The 20,210-nt window shown below is 40.2% G+C and overlaps 2 protein-coding genes across 2 annotated transcripts; one reads left to right on the forward strand and one right to left on the reverse strand.

Moving 5' to 3' along the window:
* Nucleotides 1-4,031: 4,031 nt before the first annotated feature.
* On the forward strand, nucleotides 4,032-5,188 carry apoa1a (apolipoprotein A-Ia; the record flags this gene model as incomplete). The annotated part of the gene is made up of 3 exons (XM_080435338.1): nucleotides 4,032-4,074; nucleotides 4,199-4,343; nucleotides 4,517-5,188. 3 exons carry the CDS (start codon nucleotides 4,032-4,034, stop codon nucleotides 5,103-5,105), a joined length of 777 nt encoding a protein of 258 aa, XP_080291464.1. The 3' UTR covers nucleotides 5,106-5,188.
* A 4,007-nt stretch (nucleotides 5,189-9,195) lies between these two features.
* Nucleotides 9,196-16,060, reverse strand: LOC308090266 (transgelin-like). Its single transcript, XM_080435344.1, has 5 exons — nucleotides 15,797-16,060; nucleotides 10,440-10,627; nucleotides 10,129-10,300; nucleotides 9,802-9,904; nucleotides 9,196-9,667 (listed from the first exon to the last, which is right to left on the reverse strand). Exons 2-5 carry the CDS (start codon nucleotides 10,617-10,619, stop codon nucleotides 9,505-9,507), a joined length of 618 nt encoding a protein of 205 aa, XP_080291470.1. The 5' UTR covers nucleotides 10,620-10,627; nucleotides 15,797-16,060; the 3' UTR covers nucleotides 9,196-9,504.
* Between the last annotated feature and the right edge of the window lie 4,150 nt (nucleotides 16,061-20,210).

The raw sequence follows: 20,210 nt of genomic DNA on the forward strand, positions 1-20,210 counted from the left end.
TGAAAAATGGGTTCTTCCTTGACCTCGGAGTCTGCGTGTAAAAGTTTCACTGTGATCGGTCCAGCTGTGCCTGTGACTAGCAGCTAACAGACAAATGGACTGACAGACTCACAGGAGTGAAAACATGTAAACATCCCTGATCCCTCGCCTTCTGGCATGGTGGGGGTAATTAATCTCTAGGGGGGATTAAAGAATAGAATGTAAAAAAAAGAAAGGAAGATTGAGCATTGGATAATCTCTCACCAAGAGAGGGAGCCATTTCATCATGAAAACTTAACACCGATAAAGGCTTCCTGATTGTTCCACCAGTTCCTTCTCCACATGGAGATGGCCAGTAAATGTGTGCTATTTGGTAGTAGCATATTTTACCTTTCTGAATGTAAGAATGTAAGAGTAATGCTTACTCACAAGCACAATTTCAAAGTAACCAACAACTTCAAAGTCTTCCATAGGCTTCTAGTTCTATATTATTATTATATAGTTCTATATTATTATATTATATATTAATGTGTAGCTAACATTTAGTAAATAAGTACTAGTAACCACAGCACATTACACTCATAATGCAACCATCATCAGCAGTCAATGATGGTGGCCAAATGGTTCATTTATGTGGCTTTTGTACTGTAAATGGAAAGTTATGTAAACATGACAGTTATAATGAGGTAGTATAGTCAAAATGTATGCTAACAAGTTCACATTGTTACAAATGTATTGCAGTCTGTGAACCCTCGGTAGATGGGCCAAGATACTTGAAATGTTCTATTCAGGCTCTGTACCTATCAAAGGGGAATCGGATCTAAATTTAGTTACTTAGGAAAATGATATGTTATCCTACAACTGCCCAATTTTCACCAGCTTGATGAATTTGAGTTAAAAAGAAAGGGGCGATCCGCAGAGCGCATATCTCTGCCAGGATATACGCATATATCATGAACCAATCAACCCCAAATTGGAATCGTATGTTGAACGGCCCCTATAGAGCGCACCGCCAAGTGCTTTCTCTTCTCCAATATGGTGTGCCACAAATGCAAAAAGGTGAACTGCATGTCGTAGAAATGCTATTTTCCCCTGCAGCTTCCTCGCGTCCTGCCAGCTGCAACCCAGAACGTACACAGCCCTGGGTTGGCCACCCAACCTGGCGAAGTGCTCCGACTCCGAGGAGTGCCCTTTTCTAGTTGAAAATGTTCTGCACTTACAAGTAAAGTAAACTTTGAGTTGTTGAAAATATTAAGAACTATGGAAAAACAAGAATTATGGAGGAAAAACACTTGACTACATACTTGCCAACAGCTAGTAGACTTACATTCAAAGGATTTTAGATTCTCACTCAGTCAACCTAAGTTTCTTCACTGTAGGGGAGAATAAAAAGTTTGGTTGAACCCCAGTGACCCAATTCTGGGGGGAACATTCGCAAAATATAGCAGATCTACAAGCTCACAATGCTTCGCAGAATTTGGTGTAGATGGAAAAAAGCGGTCCAAGTACAGTTGTAACTCATGTCCGTTTTGTTGATAATAGAGGGTTTATGTGGTTAAATGGAAGAGACAAATGGAAAGGTTAATGAGAACATCTAGGTTTTGTTGGTTTCTAGCCCAGTTAAGTGTTACATCATCATGTTTATGATTGCACTTAAGTTTTAAAGAGATTCATGTTGCAACAGGCAACTGCTTTTTGTTTCATGCTGTGTTTTTACAGCCCATGCTATACTGTATCAGCCCAATTTGCCAGCTTGTAGACATTTGGTAGTGAAAAGATAGAAAATGCTTGCATTCCATCTGGCTATGATGTGCTAGAACCTACCAAAGGTCACATTTTACATAAGCCTGGAGGGTCAGGGTTTGCAACACGTTGCCTAATTAGTATGTTGCTTGGGTTACAACATACAATGAAGTGTTGGCATCTATCTCATATCTTATCTGCAGCCTGAGGTTGCACAGTATCTAATAACACTGCACAACATTAGAAAGGGAACCTAAACGGGTCATATGCTATGCTCACTGACCTCCTTTTGTTGTTGGCTCCACACGCACTATCATGTGTTTGACTGATTGGCTTATCAAAAGAAAAATACACCACTGAGAAGCTGAGAGTGGATGTCCAGTTTTTTTGTCCAGTTTTGCTTTCTTTTTTTTTTTTTTACTATTATTAGTAAAGACCTACAGTAATGTTGTAAGGAATATTGTGGAAGTCACTACCTTGGTTGTCTTTGGTCCTGTCTCCAATCTAAATAATAACACAACATACAGGTTATGGTTCAGAGTCAACATTTAGACATTGGAGTGTTTATTATGGTTGAAGCACTTTCACCATAGTCTATGTACAGTATATGAGAGCTTTGTTTTGGTATGAACAGTATCTTTGAGATGTTATCGATGCATCAGCAACATGACCCATACATTCCTGTTGGTGCGAGTGATATCGAGATAATATTTATGGTTACGTTGACACTATCGGTTTCACTGAACTATGTTAACCCTCTGCCAAAAGGCTCTACATTATGCTTGAAAGCTGTTTTACATCAACAATGGCTGATTCCAAACTCCTGCTGTGCATCTACATCTGTGCAGCTGCAACAGTAGAATACTACAGTATATCCGTAACCTCTCACCTCAGCAGTAGTATCTTGCTTTTTGGGGGAATCATTCAGTCTCTATCTATAGATACAAGGCAGACTTACAGTGGTGGAAAAAGTTCTGACATTTTTTACTTAAGTAAAAGTATCAATACCACAATCTAGAAATACTCAGTTACAAGTCTGGTATTTAAAATGTACTTGAGAAAAAGTACAAAAGTATTGGCATCAAAATATACTTAAAGTACCAAAAGGAAAAGTACTCATTATGCAGAATGTCCCATTTCACAAGTTCAATATGTATACAAATATTTTGAAAATTGCCGATCTACAAGCTCACAACGCATCGCGCCGCGTTGTGATCTTGTAGATCGGCTATTTTCAAATAGCCTAAGTATAAAATACACCAGTAAAGTAAAAAATACCTCAAAATTGTACTTAAGTACAGTACTTGAGTACTTGGTTACTTTCCACCACTGCAGACTTATTCTACAGTTTTACCTAATCCTCAAATTCTTTGATCACCCTGTCATCAGTTGCTAAAAAGAAATTGATCAATGTGTTGATTCTACCTGAAGCTCAGTCAAGCTCAGTCAAGTAATTTGGTGATCACTGTAAATTCTCCTGATAAAAGTGTTCTATTTGTTGGTGAGTTAACCCCAACGGAGAACATGTATTTAAAATGGAAGACGAAATGATGACACATCTCTATTCTGTATTAACCGTTTTTAAGGCCATGCACTAACTTACATAGGTATACGTCTTTAATTTAGGTCAAAAGATAAACTATTGTTGAGTCATTCTAATCTTGCAAGTCAATAACATTTGTCCAGCTAACTAAAACAAATATTCACAGATATTCAGGATTTGGCACATATACTGTATCCTCCTATGTAAAACGCAACTGTTTTAGTTACTAGATTATTTTAGATACTATATTATAAATGTACCACTTGCAAGGATGACGCGTTTGGTTGTGTCATCTGTTAAAATGGACTTTGGTAAGATTATTGAGGGTGTGTGCAGTTGGTATTTACAACTTAAGATAAAGCTCCACACATCTGCAGTGTCCTAGCCTCAGTCATAATAATTCTGAAACCTGCCTATTTCCTCAGTTAATGACCCTTGATCTAGTCCTGACAAGGTGCTGAGGGGCTGAGGTCCACCTTTAGGGCAACACATCCACACTCACGGACCTATAAAAGACATCCAGCCTCGTGGATCGTCCTCAATCTCACAGAGCAGCAACCCCCCAGGTAAGACACAGCCACAGAGAGAAGATGCTTAACATGGTGGTCGATTGAAAAATACTTTGGAGGAATTAAAGCTGCAGTTGCATGAAAGACAGTTTCCAAAGATGTTTTTTAGCTACGTGATTTAATGTATGAATTCAAGTTCTGATGTCAGAAATAGAATCATTTTAATGCCTGTTCATTGTCATTCTCAGGGATTCATCATGAAACTTCTGGCTTGTGCATTGACCCTCTTGTTCGCTGTTGGTTAGTAATCATTTAATCCACTTCTATTACTCCTACTTCAGTGTCAAAGCGTCTTGTGCGGTTTCTGCCTGTCCTTTACAGTAGCTCAATTCTCTGCCTTTTGTATGATGCCATCTCCATGCAGGCTCCCAGGCCTCAGATGTACAGAGTGATGCTCCCTCCCAGCTTGAGCACGTCCAGGCTGCTGTCATGATGTACCTGAACCAGGTGAAGGACAGTGCCCAGGGGGCCTTGGACCACCTCGATGGAACCGAGTATGCTGAGTACAAGTAAGAGACTAATATGGTTCAGCAATCTTTCATGCAGAATTCTTTATTTTTTCATTATTATCTTATTTATTTGTTTGTCTTTTTAAGACCAATCTCCTGTTTGTGACATTGTGTTTTTATATCTTCCCTGTACCTACCTTCCATCCTTTCTCTTCCATCTCTCTCTCTCTCAGGGTGAAGCTGTCTCAGAGCATGGACAAGCTTCAAGAGTATGCCCAGACCCTGACCCCTTACAGCGAGACCTTCTCAACCCAGTTCTTGGAGTCCACCAAGCAAATGCGCGAGAGGGTAATGGCTGACGTCGAGGACCTGCGCACTCAGCTCGAGCCCAAGCGTCAGGAGCTTCATGAGGTTCTGGTGAGGCACACCGAAGAATACCGCGCTAAGCTGGAGCCCGTCATCCAGGAGTATATGACCCAGAGCCAGAAAGAAGTGGATTCTCTGAGAGCTAAGCTGCAGCCGGTCATGGATGAGATGCGCGTCAAGATGGAGGCTAACGTGGAGGAAACCAAGACCAAGCTTGTGCCAATGATCGAGGCTGTCCGCGCCAAGCTGACCAATCGTCTGGAGGAGCTGAAGAACATGGCCACTCCCTATGTTGAGGAGTACAAGGAGCAGCTGACCAAGGCTGTCGGAGAGGTTAAGGACAAAATCACTCCACATACCCAGGACATGCAGACCAAGCTGGAGCCCTACATGGAGGACCTGAAGACCAGGTTCATGTCCCTCTACGAGACCATCAGCAAGGCCGTCCAGGCCTAAGCTGACCGCTGCAAAACCACTCCACTCCATTCAGCTAATGCACACAAACAAGAAGCCAGTTGATGCTAGTGATGAAACCCTGCTGAGGCACATAATAACTGCTCCATTCAGTGGCTACATGAATATCAGAATGAAGTCACATGTCACCTCCTGCCATACCTCTGATATACTGTATCTGTTGATGCTTTGTATACATTTTGGTTTACAATTCTCTGCTTTACACATGACAAACAGCAAATAAAACATCTCAGAAATACAGTGATGTTATTGTTTTGAAGACACCGGAATACAATATTTTATATACATATTGTCTGTTCTTAAAATGTGTGGAATGTGGAATATTTGAGTAATAGAACTGTGTGTGTGTGTGTGTGTGTGTGTGTGTGTGGGGGGGGGGGGGTGGATTGATGGATGGATGGATGGATGGATGTACATGTATCATCTGAAGACTAAGGATGCAATTCCTAGCAGGACAATTGCCAGTGCTGTCCTTACTAAATAGAAAGTAGCCTATACAAGAAAGAAAGAAACAACATTTCCTTCATTAAAGACAATTTGATCACTTATGTGGAAGATGCATAATGCAAACAAGCCAGGGTCTAATGCAGGCGTGGCTTCCTTGTGCAATCTATAGCTATGGATACTGGCAAGTTACAACTTACTATTAGTGTGTCATGGCGTCATCAATATGTCATTCTTGTAAACATGGAGAACAGACATACTGACCTCCAAGTATGGCTCCAGACTGGCCATAGACTGGTGCGATGGTGGATCTGAGGTTATAAATTCACAGATATAATTTTATGCTGATCAGTGTAGTGGTTTGCGAGATTAGCCGTGGACAGACACACACACATTTTGGAGACATAGGGAGACTGGGGACAAAAGTAACAGGGGGCAAATTCTAATTAGAAATAAGCTAGAGGGGTGAGACTTCTTTTGCACATGCTCAGTAGGGTCCTCTCTCTGCCTATGGAAGGATAGAATGATCATTTCATCTCAGCAGAAGTTTTCAACAAAAAACTGATTTTGAGGTGTAAACGTAAATTTTTGAGTGTACGGTATTCTCCTTCTGCTGTCTAAAGATAAGATGTCAGCTAATTTAAATTTAGATGAATTGTATCTCTATGTTATTGGTCACAAATTAACGCCAGCAGCCTGTTTCTACTAGAATATGGGATTTTATCATGGTTGCCCCATCGGGGGCAATTGTAACACAGTGACCGGGGTCAATTGTAACAATGTGTTTTCAATGCAAGCAGATTTTTTTGTCTGGGATTACATACTTTTATGTTATTAAATAAACATATTTCACTAAATGTCACTACATTTCAAAGTAAAAATACATTTAAATAAAAAATAGACACATTTGAGAAAAACAAATTGAAAAAAACAATAATTTGAATAAAAATACAAAATAATTGTAATTATGTATATAAAACATTCGTAAGTAAAAATGTTAAATTATAAAAAATACATATTACTTAGTGATGTGCTTTTATTTGAGATAAAGTGTGTTAATATCACTTATTTTTACAGTGTTACAATTGCCCCAACCACTGTTACAACTGCCGCCGTCACGGGGGCAATTGTAACACTGTGACTCATTGCATTCAAATTAATATTTCAGTCTTGTCCTTATTAGTGAAAGCTTAATTTTTTTTATTATTAATTAGGGCACATATACTGTATATGTTTCTTATAGCAAAAGATGACTAGGATATTTCAAGTAGTCTGTGAATTATGAAGGCAAATACAAAAAGTGTTACGTGTTGTTTGTCCCTGGTCTCCCTACATACAGGGGATGAATGCAAGCAAACTGGGCACTTTTGCGGGTTGTGCCTGTGGAGAATTTGGGAATTTTTCCAAAGTTCTCAACCTAAGGTGTGGACTGAATGGTGGTGCACTGAACTGAAACAGACACACAACTTTGGGGGACATACTGGCACTAGGCACTGTGACGTTCATCCAACTGAACAGTCTTTCACCCATTCAGAGGAACGAATGAGTGATTAGAAATGGGTTTTAAAATTAAAACAGGCAATGGGTCCAGTTATAAAAAGTACAGTTAAATTTTTTTACGAAGACAACTCCTGGGCATGTCTTTATGTCTCTCTATTCTTGAGATATGTCATCTTGACCAAATAGCTTATGATCTCGTCATAGAAGCCTACTGATCATTTGCATCAATTTTCATGAAGCTCCACACATCCGTTTGTTTGATTCTCGAGTTATTTTGTTTACAGATAGACTAAGCGATTACAGCACATTGAGTACACCGTGCCATGTGTTGCTGTGGGCTGGCTAATTAGATTTTAAGGCCACAGAGGGTAGAAGTCCAGATGAGCTCCATCTCAGCGCCCTTTCACATGTGGCTTTAGGTATGCACTGCCTGTAGTGCTTTTATCAGGCTCTGGATGGAGCCAACAGGGAACATAGCAGTTATTGACTGCAATTTACCATTTTCAACTTCATCCGGACTGGGTGCCCCCTTCAATGCCCTTATCTCCTTACAGTTCTGAATATTTGAATTAATGTGGCATATTCCATTAATTACTGTGACATACAGTTACAGTATACATAGTATGTGTACAGTGTATTCAGTAATTACTAAATTAATGATATATGACCACAAAGGATGTTAATATCCTTTGAATTAAGCTACCCAAACATTATATTCACATTAGGTTGGACTGGTTACATGTTGCATATCAATATCAAATAAAACAAAGTCCACTGCCAGTCTATTTTTCACACTGTACATCTTGTACTCAGAAATATGAAGTTTGCATCAAAAGCAACGCCCCCAATGGTTATACGCAGGGAGCGGGAACACTCACCCATTACGGATTAATTTGTACACTCAGAGTTGATTGATTTACTGTTTCTACAGTAAGTAACAGAAGGAGAGAGGGAGGGAGTCCTTACGTATACATTATTATGCCCTCCCTCTGCCACGATCAGTCCTTTTTTGGAAATGTGCTCTGATTTCCCCAAGCTCTAAGTACCATGTTAAACATCTGTTAACCTACACTCCTTCCATCAGGAGATCTATTTGCACGGCTCCCCCGTCTGCCTGTTCCCTTTTCTTTATAATAACTTTCTGTCACCAGAACCTTCCTTCCTCCGCCTGCTATTTTTGTTGCACACTTCTCTTCCTGCTTTTCTTCTGTGTTCCCTGGCCTGTTTCTATGTCACCTCATGCTGAACAGCTTAGTCAGAGCTCAGGCACAAACACAAGAGTAAACAAAAAGTCTCCCAGATAAAGAGAGAGAAACTCCACTCCACTGAACCCTGCTTGTTTCTGTTGTTCCATGCAACCAGCCAAACCCAGCCAGGGAAAATCCAGCCAGGCAATTTCCCCACCCTTCGTCCTCCCCCGCCCCTCTTTTTTGTCTTTCCCCTCCCTCCCTACCTCCCTCCATTTCTTTCTCTCTCTCTCTCTCTCTCTCTCTGTTGGGAAATGTTCCAATTTTTCTTGCAGCAGTCCTCTCTTTTATATTACATATCCATAACTCCATTAATGTGGACTGCAGTAAGGCGCCAGGAAAGACCCCAAAACTTCAACTCTGTCTCGAACAGTCTCTTCAAAAGTACAAAGGGTGCATTTCAGTCTACATTGTGAATTCCACACAAGTATTATCTGTAGATTCTTAAAAAAGAATACAAAAAAATCTTACACAATCACATTTCCAATGGTCTCGTTTTGATGCGAAGAACAAGAGGCTTCTTTAAAATTAATTGAACTTTATTTCAGAATCATTAATTCTCAATCAATTTAAGATGTTTATAAAAAATACTGAGCTTTGGAAAAAATGCCAAACATATTTATTTGACATGTGGACTTAGCAACATTTCACGACAGCTTACCAAATATGCTAGTAGAAACTATTCTAAAACCATCACCCACATTATTGCATAACGCGTGTTATTGCCAGCAACATGTGTATTTAAAATGGAATGTATTTAAATGGAATGTATTTAAATGGAACGTTTTTTGTTGTTGTTGCTGAACTGAACTGAAATGAATTGTCTTTGTGTGTGTGTGTGTGTGTGTGTGTGTGTGTGTGTGTGTGTGTGTGTGTGTGTGTGTGTGTGTGTGTGTGTGTGTGTGTGTGTGTGTGTGTGTGTGTGTGTGTGTGTGTGTGTGTGTGTGTGTGTGTGTGTGTGTGTGTGTGTGTGTGTGTGTGGCATATGAAATGTGAGCAAAAGTGTATTTTGTTGCTAATGTGTGTACATTTTCTATTCCTTGGTCCCCCAGTTTGGTCCAGTTTGTTCACATTTCTTGTCTTTGGTCGAGTGAATAGACAGACAGTTCTCCATCATCAGTGACTGGTCTATAGAGGGGAGATGTATGAGTGTCACAGGTTTGGGACCAGAGGGTTGCAGGCTGCCTGGCTCAAGGGTTGTTGTTAGGGTTGTTGAGGATCTGCCTGGGTCTCCCGTACCCGGTCATACCTGCCTGAGATGCCCCCTTATTTGTTCCCATCTGCAGGCCAATGACACATTTGCCCTCATTCAGTTGTTCATCTGAGAATTCCCTCTTGTTCTCTTGTGACTTCCTGCACACAAACACACAAATAGACCAAAATCAAGTTCCTCAAGTGCACTGACATATTTATGGTGGGACAGCAGAGAGGGACAGACAGAGGGAATAGTTAAGTGCTAGGAGGAGGGAGAAAAGTTCAAAACTCACTTGTGGAACAAGTTGGGATCACCACGGTAATTCCCATCGTCCTTGGTGACAGCTATACTCCCCAGAGCCATCAGAGTCCTCTGGACCGCGGCCAGATCTTTCCCTGTCACACAGACATCGGTCTCGTATTAACAGAGTGCCCCCCAAGGAAGAGAACAATAACTTTTTCTAATACTGCGGCTGACTGCAATTCGATAATATGCTAGTGTAATGAGCAAATATTTCATATGTGGCACAGTCTGACAAATTAGCGTGACAAATGCTGATATTACATTTGGCCACAGTGTATTGCTACAGATGGGGCTCTAATGTGTGTCACTGTCTTACCCTCCCAGAGGTCAACTGTTTGGAACAAGTCAGCCTTGGTGACGCCGTATTTCTCTGCAGCATTGAGGAACTGGGAGATTTGCTCCATCTGCTTGAATGCCATGGTGGAGCTCTGGACCTTCCTGATTGGCTTACTATCCCCATATAGACTGTTTATAAGTTCAGACAGAAGCTAGAGACAGAGGGGCAGGAGTAAATGAGTTTAATTAGACAAGCAGTTGGAGAAACAGATTCCCGTAAACATATCATAAACACACATACGATCACAGACATGCAACCTCCGATGGGACAGTGAAACAGATGGCACTTACACAGCCATCCTTAAGCCAGTTCTGGAACTCGGTCTTGCCAGCTTCAGGCCTGGCCGCTCCAGAGCCACACTGAGCTATGATCCAGTCAGCCAGCCTCTCCTCCAGATCCTGGTCGTACTTCTTATCGATCTTGCTTTGTACCTCACGGCTCAGACCATAGGATGGACCTTTGTTTGCCATGGCTGATCCTGTTGGAAGGGGAGAGTTAGCAAACTTTAAGCAAACTTTAAGCAAACTTTGCAAACTCCCTATCTGTGTTTGCCATTATTCAGCGAAGATATTTAATACAACATCATTCACTTTTAGGTTCCTGCCCTGCACACACCCACAGTACTGGCCCGCATTCAAGACAAATATGATTCTTCAGATTTCTCTCTGTGCTCTAAAGTGCCTGGTGTTCTATAGTGCTGTGTGTCTCAGCATGTCCTTATCTCATTCTCTGTGGACGGCATCGGGCTGTGCATAAATTCAGATGATATGACATGCACAGGCTCCTTCATGACTACCCAGTAAACAACAGCAAACAAAGTGCATCCACATGCTCACATTAACCCTGTGTGGGTCAAAACCATGGACTAACACTGTGATATATCACTTAGAACAGGGGTAGGCAACTTTGATGATGGAAAGGGTCACTATATTTCCACACTCACTCCAGAGGGCCACATTGCACATACTGTCAGGCCATTCTGTCACACAAAAAAAATCAGGATCCCAATTAAGAAATAGCAAAAATAGCCGATCTACAAACTCAAAACGTGTCGCACTACGACGCGTTTTGAGCTTGTAGATCTGCTATTTTTGCTATGTAACTTTATGAACTTAAATACAAATACATTGGACATAAAAAAGACACTAGAATTTTAATACTAGTCATTAAGCTACTAATATAGACTGAAGTAACTCAAGCGGGTCATGTTTGCAATTGTAACAGCTGAAATCAATAATATATCAGTATTCCGATAATAACCTGCGGGCCGCATTAAGTGAAGGTGGGGGCCGCATGTGGCCCCCGGGCCGCCAGTTGCCCATGTATCTCGTTTCAAGGATTTTTCATGGAAAAATGAAAGTGATTTCTCTGAGTCGTTCGGCCTGGTTGCTCAATCTCTCTTATTAATACTGCAGGAACTAACTTCCTGCCGGCCTCTACAGACCCAACCCACTCCTTGCATCCTGTTTGCACATTGAGCTGTCACTTCCTTCCTTCCTCCCTCACAGAGGTAAGCTATGTGTATACACTACTATACTAAAGCAAGATAACCAGATGGCACACTGCTGTGTGATCCAACCATCCCTGCAAAAGCAACATAACACTAGCATACAGTAGAGGAAGTGTGGTGAATGACTAATGTATAATGCCTGTAAAGCTCAGACTGTATTTGGTCTTTTAAATCAAAGTGATACAATATCTCCATAGTAAATGGAAGATGATGTATGAAGATGTTTAACAGTCAATAGTAAAACAAAACAGAATCTAATAACGGTGTCGCTTCCATGTGGATTTCAGACTTCAAATGGTCAGCTATTCAGTCATTCATGAATTATGACATACCAGTATCTATAACATATGACTCGAAACACACACACACACACAGACACACACAGACCCTCTTCTAGACGCCGTAAAAAGGGCACTTCAGTGGTTATAGGGGTATGCGAAGGAGGGGATTGTTCTCTGTCTGCCAAGATATGCCACAGACAGAGCAACCATTGTAAATACCATTGCCAAGTACAAATTCTGCTCTCACCATCATTTCCAATGTCTCTTTCTCAATTAAAGAGTGTTTTCCCTTTGGGGTGTCCCGTCTGACACACCCAAGAAACAACAACACAGGCTTCATGCAGGGACACATCATCTCCGCATGGATGCCTTTGAATGGATAATGAGGGATATGAGGTCTGAAGGGTTAGTCTATTAGATTACCTCTGTCCTTAACCCATATCCAGACCTGTGTACTGTATACAGGCTCCACACGCAAACTGCTAATTAGGGGGTTACAAGATTAGACCATGCCTATACGACTCTTTGATTAAGAATACCCTACAATTGCACTGTGTGTGTGTGTGTGTGTGTGTGTGTGTGTGTGTGTGTGTGTGTGTGTGTGTGTGTGTGTGTGTGTGTGTGTGTGTGTGTGTGCGTGTGCGTGTGTGTGTGTGTGTGTGTGTGTTTTGTGTGTGTTAGGAGATATGGGCCGGTACAGGACAGGTCAGTACAAGTTGAGTCGGCAGTAAAGCGGCCTTGTGTTTAGAAAGACCACGTCATTATCACAAGGTCAATGGTCTGATCCCCACAACAGCTTGTGTCTATCAACTGGTATGTCTATTGTTCAAGTGTCCTGGAATAAAACAACGTGGTGCAAGCCACCGGGGGGAACAAGTTGCAGCTGGTAATCTTGGCAACAGCGTGTCAAGCATCATTTGACGTGTCCCCAATCTTGAGAGTACAAACAATCTAGCAGGTCCCTCTTGCCAGTTTGATATTAATCTGTAAATATGCAAAATGAGCATTAAAAGAGATCTAGCATCCATATAAGTGTTACTTCAGTAAAGTAGTCCAAAGTTTTAACAGTAACTAAACAATACTTTTGTGATTTTACCTTAAAGGTGTTGTAAGTGATATTGTTTTGTTAATACAAGTGTTAAATAGCTCTACTGTATATTCTGATAGCAGGCATTGCTAGTATAGAGTGTTTGTCCAATAACAGGGGTCTCCCTGTCTCTCCATCTCTTTAGTCAACCGGCCAGGATACCAATTGTCTTCCAATGAGTAGGCAGAACTCATACAGGATACAAGATAAACAAGTAAAACAAGTGATGAAACAAATATATGAGCAGACATTCCAGACAATATTTGGAACTGGAACACAAGCTGAAATGATCTTTGTGGGGTTCTCTCTTCTGATTTGATGAAATGTGTAACCCACATTTACTAAAGAGCTGGAGAGATGGGGAGGAGACCCCTGTTACTGAACAATCTATACAATGATTACTATCAGAATATAGAGCTTTAACTTTTTGACCAAAATATCACTTCACCTTTAAATATTTGTTTTCTTATTTGGTAAAGATAACCATTGCAGTTTTAACTACAATAGTGTATATAGCATTACCTGTATAGGTAATTATAGGTCATGTAGGTCTGTGTGTTGCTACATTTATCTCCAACTACAGCATCTATTATCATGTTATAGTTCTAACCATGGAACGATGCTTACAAGGCTATCATTCTAACAAAAAAAGTTGTATTAACAATTACAACCATGAATCACACTTCTTTATTTTATGTAATTATTATTATATGAATTCTTAATAATATAACAATATAACATGATTATGATGATGATTTCCTATTTATTTAGCTACGGTATATACAGGCTGAGTAACCTACCTCATGCTTTGCAATGCCCTACTTTGTATTCATACAAAAACATATAAGTAGGGAGGTGCCCTGTACCACCACAAATTACCTCTTTGTGGGAAGGTTGCTGATGTCATTAACTTCCTCCACCCAAATTTTCCCTGCCAATTATATCAATATTTTAGCCAATTAGAGTTGCCAATTATTTTCTTTTTAATTGCAGTCTCCTGCAAACAATATGGGACTCACAAAGAAAACAGTCTAACAAACGTTAAGTTCTGAGAAAGCTTTTAGAAATGTTCTTCCAATTAACAAAGCCATTGTAATGTTGACATTAGGGAATGTCAAAGATAACATGTCTAAGCTGTTTAATTATTTTGTTGTAGTGTACCGGCCCATATCTCTCTATAGCATCCAGTGGCAGCTGCTACAGGGACCAGCCCAGCTCTATCTGTATACTCTGCACTGTGTGTACAAGTGGAGCCAAATGGGTCCCTTCTCTCAGAGTTAAATTACACAGGATTTTACAGTGTGTTTTTGATATCACATACGAGAGTAAGAGTGTAATGCAGAATGTAAAGTGCTTTGGATAAAGGTTCTGTATAAATGCGCCATTTACTGTTTTACAGAGACATAAACCTGTGAATTCACAAATAGAGACATAAACCTATGTTCTGACAAGTAGATATAGTGTACCTATACAGAGACATTAACCTATGTTCTGACAAGTAGATATAGTGTACCTACAGAGAAATAAACCTATGTTCTGACAAGTAGATATAGTGCACACCTACAGAGACATAAACCTATTTTCTGACAAGTAGATATAGTGTACCTACAGAGACATTAACCTATGTTCTGACAAGTAGATATAGTGCACACCTACAGAGACATAAACCTATGTTCTGGCAAGTAGATATAGTGTACCTACAGAGAAATAAACCTATGTTCTGGCAAGTAGATATAGTGTACCTACAGAGAAATAAACCTATGTTCTGACAAGTAGATATAGTGCACACCTACAGAGACATAAACCTATTTTCTGACAAGAAGATATAGTGTACCTACAGAGACATTAACCTATGTTCTGACAAGTAGATATAGTGCACACCTACAGAGACATAAACCTATGTCCTGACAAGTAGATATAGTGTACCTACAGAGACATAAACCTATGTCCTGACAAGTAGATATAGTGTACCTACAGAGACATAAACCTATGTTCTGACAAGTAGATATACACCTACAGAGACATAATAAACCTCTGACAAGCAGACACATACAGCTAAATGTTTAATTGAACTCTTTGGTGTAAAATTTACTTGTATTACGCTCAAGTCTCAAGAGTTAAACTAACACTGGATTTCAGTGTACCAACATACATGTACAGTAGGTCCCACAATCCCTAAAGCATGGACAATTTTACTACTACAGTTATGCTTTACAGCAGCCTAGTGCGTAGTGTATGTCATATTAGGAGTGGCCATATATTACACAACTACAACCCGTTGACACGGCTTGTCTCTAATAAGAGATTTATAATGGCCTGTTCGTGCCAACTTAACATGGAACTATAAAGTTTGCTGGGCCTTGGGATTTTCTACTGTGCATACAAAGCCGAAGCATGTTGAGATCAGTAGATAAGGAACAAGATTTGATAAGGCATGACCTGATTGACACGTGGTTCCATTCAGGGGTGAACAGGAACTCAATGGATGTAGAGAAAATGGTATGTACTGATGAAAAGGCTTATGAAGTGTATGCTTTGCGTAATTAGATTCAAGTCATGCAACATTTGAATAGAGCAATGCGTGAGAAAGAGTGTGTGAGGGCATACATACTATAGACTAAGACTTCTACATCCAAAATATGTGCTAAAGTAGATACTCCCCACAAAATAGAAAAATACAACATTTTGACAACTGCTGACAAACCAGAAAACAGTTTGGAAATGGAGAAAGTTATTAGGGCGGAGCAAAGTAGAGGACTATGTACTTACAGTGGTTGAATTCGGTAGCTGCTGACTGAGGTGAATGCAGGTGGTTTCAGTCCTGTCTGTGTTGCAGTTTCCTCAAAAAGCGGTCAATCTCCTCTCCGTTACAACACAGTTACAGACTACAGTATTCTGAGAGGGAGTGTCTATGTTACAACACAGTTACAGACTGCACTGAGGGAGTGTCTATGTTACGAAAAAGTATAAAATAGCAAACACACTATTCAGAAATGACTTCACCACATTCAAGAGAAAAAGAGAGAGAGAGAGAGAGAGAGAGAGAGAAAGACAGATACGCCTATATCATTCTCTGGCCCAGCCCCTTTTATCTGCTTCTCTTTTTTCCCCTAACACACACTCAAATTGTACCTCCTTATTTAGGAGAACGGCAGGGAGAAAAGAAGATCATGTGACCAAAGACTTTGGTGTGGTCCCTGAAAAGAATTCTCCACATTGCTCCCTCCACCACCGCTCAACAGACTGGACGAGGAAGTGAAGGAGGAGTAAAGTTAGTCATAAACTACTAAAGCCCACTAGCCCAGAGCACTATGGGGAGGAAATGGTGGTAATTAGAGAGCATTGAATCTCTTGTACAAGATGATTTATTGCTTCAATATGAATTTATGCTGGCTGCGGTCTTTTGAAATCTTCTCAAAAACTGAAACCCCCAACCAGCCGTGGAATGTCACTTCACCCAATCACAGAGGAAGAATACTGCGAGGCAAACCGAAGCAGAGGAAACATGTCATAACACGTCATGACACTTTGCTTTAAGGTTGTCAGTGAAAATGTAAATACCGAGAGCATTCCTGAGTCATGTGTTTTGGTTTACTCTCCTCCTGCTTTGTTTTTACTTCACCTCTTGAGTGCGAAAGACATACATATACATCCCCCACATTCTTAAGGAGACGTATGACATCATTTTAGGACACACCCTTGCCTTGGAGGCAAGTAAATGAAACGTGCAAATCGTGACATGGGAGGTCTCAGAGATTAAACGCTGACATGGGTTGTGACAACATTGTGAGGCACTGGCAACCTGTGAAGTCATCGCCCAAGCCCATGGGTCACTTAAATCAACGTCTTGAGCTTGTTGGCTCATATTAACCCATCTGTCAGTCTCCTTGTTCCTGTCACGTGTTTTATGTCAGTGGTTAAACTCCAGGATACCCAACGGCACGTACTCCTCTAGCAACCTCCCTAAAATCAGAAGCAGTAACCTAACTCCTACACTGGGTCCATGGTCAACCGCCAATCAGGATTTATTTCCCCCTCTCACAACAATTTGTCAAATGCAAGAGGTAAAAAGGTTTGTGGTTAGAAAAGTAATATATATTCCGATCTATCAAATAATCATTGCTATAAAGTGTTTGTTCGGTAACAGGGGTCTCACCATCCCTCCACCTTTAGTAAACAGAGAACGTTTCAGGCGGTTTACAAATTCCATCCAATCAGGAGAGAACCACACAAATATTGTTTATTGGCTTGTGTTTCAATTCAAAATGTGTCTGCCTATTTATTTGTTTAATCACATCTGATTTCACTTGTTTATCCTGTAGGCCTATCCTGTGTGAGTTCTCTCTCCTGATTGGACGAAATTGGTATCCCTATGTATTTATTTGCTAAAGAAAGAAATATCACTTGGAGCACCTTTAAAGCATAATTACTACCACACAGGAAGTGAAATATAAATAGGTTTTACATTAGGTTAAATTTGTGGTTTATTTAAGCATTTATAGATTAGGCCTACTTACCAGTTAAAACCTACGAATATACTTAGTTGACTGTGTTCCCACAGGGGTCTATTTGCTCCTTTTTTGATCTGCTATTTTCACAGACATGCCCAGAACAGTGATGCTAGGCGTCTTGTGGTTAAAGCATTGAATGATGGAAACAGAAGAATGTCCAGGTAGGTGAGAAAGAAGTGGACTGTTTACATGGCAAACCTTATCCAGCTAACATGTAAATGGTCAAAATACACACTGTGTGATAAATTCCACATAAGGAAGAGCTTTAAGAAAGGGGACAGATAGAGCAATCTTTTTTTTGTTCCATTGCACATTTCTACACTACTGATATTAATTTATTCTTGCTGATACAGCATTGACTGATGCAATGACAATTATCATCAATCTAGAATAGATGAGCGATCTCCCACAGGTCAAGGATAATGTTTGTTTATTTTCTCAGTAATAATGTCGTTTCTCTTAATTGGAACAAGATTTTGTGATGTTTTTTTTCTCTCCCCTTTGAGATGAGACCAAAACTATGATACTACTGTAGTAATAGTACTTCACAATCAGCTTATACAAATAGAGTATTTAATATATATAAAATACATAAGTAATTGCATTACTTATTCTATAGAATAAGAATCTTCTGATGTGCTACTGTACAAAGAGCTCATAGAAGGTTAATATTTCTGTCATAGTGCATCGAGTACAGAGGGGACCCAACCAAAGGAGTCATATTGCGGGTATATTTTCTTTGTTTGAGCCAGAATTTTTGAAATTCCTCAGTATCCTCCAGGCACAGTGAGTCACAAGAACTAGTGACTGCACTCTAGCAACATCTAAAGACTGAAGCGGTTAGTGGTAGCATATCGAGAGCAGATGGCATCCAACCATGCAGTAGTGCAGGCTTTGAAAGAACCAGTGAATTGTCCCTAGTGACTAGGGACAATTCACTGGTTCTTTCAAAGCTAGGGCCTAGTCAGTCTGGATAATATAATTTTTGTTAGCTACTGACATGATCTCCATCTATCAGCACAGCGGCAGCAAGAAGCGATTCAGCAACCTCTGCAAACATCTGCAATAATCAATCATCAAACTGCTCCCCCAAGCATGTCATGATGCAAAGCAGCAAATAACCTTTCTCTAGGGTAACAGTTTTATTGAGTGTAGGCCTACTGTGCATGACTGTTGATGTGTTGATCTTTCAACTTTCACTTAAACTTTAGATGACTAACACACCTACTGCAAATTACGCAAGTAGCTTTAAATGTGATGAATGATTAATAGGCTTAGTGATTTTCATAAAACGACAAATAATTTACAAAAGTTAGTGTTTGAGTCATACATCTACTTTATAATAGGCTATAACAAGGAAAAGAAAGTTCAAAGCAACCAGTGTCTTGAATCTGCATATAACAATACTTTACACTTAGTTTCAAATTGCATGCAATGCATAATGTTCTTAAAATGTAGTTCTACTTGTACTTACCAGTATCTTGGTAGCTATAATGGTGAAGTTGAGATGGAGGAACTGCATGCATAGGCTACCAACTGTTTAGAAGTGAAAAATAAGATAAACCACATTTAGACCAATTACTTTCAAACTCTTGCAGTAAACATCTCACACAATCTACAAGTTCCAGTTATAATAATATGAATGAATAAAAATGTGAACATTTGGGGATTTTGTTGAATACGTAATATAAAGTAAGCCTAGCTGTATAAAATTATAATCAGTAATATATTTACGTATAGACCCCCTTACACAGACGACGTCACACTGATAAGAACCAGTATGCACGCAACCAGTATGCGCGCAATGAAACCAGGTCTCGCTAGGACGCGCCTCACTAGCCAACACACAAGAGGGGGTTGGGGGGTGTACTGAAACCAGCGCACCCCAAAACAACAGGTTGGGAATTGATTGCGTGAAACAATCACCTGGCTGTGCGTCCAGTCTCAATGTTAGTAAACAGATAATTGGTCTGAGAACGGGCTGACAGAACACATGGCTTTACTGGGCGCCATCTTCGTTCATCCTCCAGGCTCCAGCCAGAAAACGCAGAGCTATAACTTGTGATTTGAGGAGCCGGTTTGGAGGGCTGACAAACACAAGACTTGGATGCACTAATGATGACAGAGCACACAGCTCGAGGAGTCGAGCTGTGTGATGTGAACTCTTTTATGATGCTGCTACAGTATAATCGTTTTTTTCTGGCAAATGGCGATTGCAAGTAAATTGCAGTAAGGTCTCAAGAAGAACCATTAACAACCATGAAGAAAGGACACATTAGCTTAGCCTGCTAGCATGCATACAATATTACATCATGTGACAAACAACTAATGTAATGGTACCAGCAGGAGAGACGACAGGCCCAGCAGCAGGAGAGAGACAACAGACAGGCCATGGTACCAGCAGAAGATTGACTACAGGCAGAGGTGTAAAGTAACTTAAGTATATTTACTCAAGTACTGTACTTAAGTGCAATTTTGAGGTATTTCTACTTTACTGTATTTCCAATTTTCAACACTTTTACTTCTACTCCATTGCATCTCAGAGGCAAATATTGTACTTACTCCATTACAATTATTTTAAACCTTTGTAGATTTAGATTATTATTTCAAAACATGCATCAGCCCTATACATTTCGGCCATTTAAAAATAGCCGATCTACAAGCTCACAATG

Source organism: Gymnoscopelus braueri (assembly GCF_963280865.1).
Source record: "Gymnoscopelus braueri genome assembly, chromosome: 8".
NCBI classification, from domain to species: Eukaryota; Metazoa; Chordata; class Actinopteri; order Myctophiformes; family Myctophidae; genus Gymnoscopelus; species Gymnoscopelus braueri.

What these genes read in the sequence shown, in the direction of transcription:
- LOC308090266 (XM_080435344.1), bottom strand. Translation starts at nt 10,619, where the DNA reads ATGGCAAACAAAGGTCCATCCTATGGTCTGAGCCGTGAGGTACAAAGC. An exon ending in AACAGTTGACCTCTGGGAGG is followed by an intron (nt 9,905 to 10,128) that starts GTAAGACAGTGA and finishes TCTGTGTGACAG; the next exon opens with GGAAAGATCTGGCCGCGGTC. An exon ending in GATCCCAACTTGTTCCACAA is followed by an intron (nt 9,668 to 9,801) that starts GTGAGTTTTGAA and finishes GTTTGTGTGCAG; the next exon opens with GAAGTCACAAGAGAACAAGA.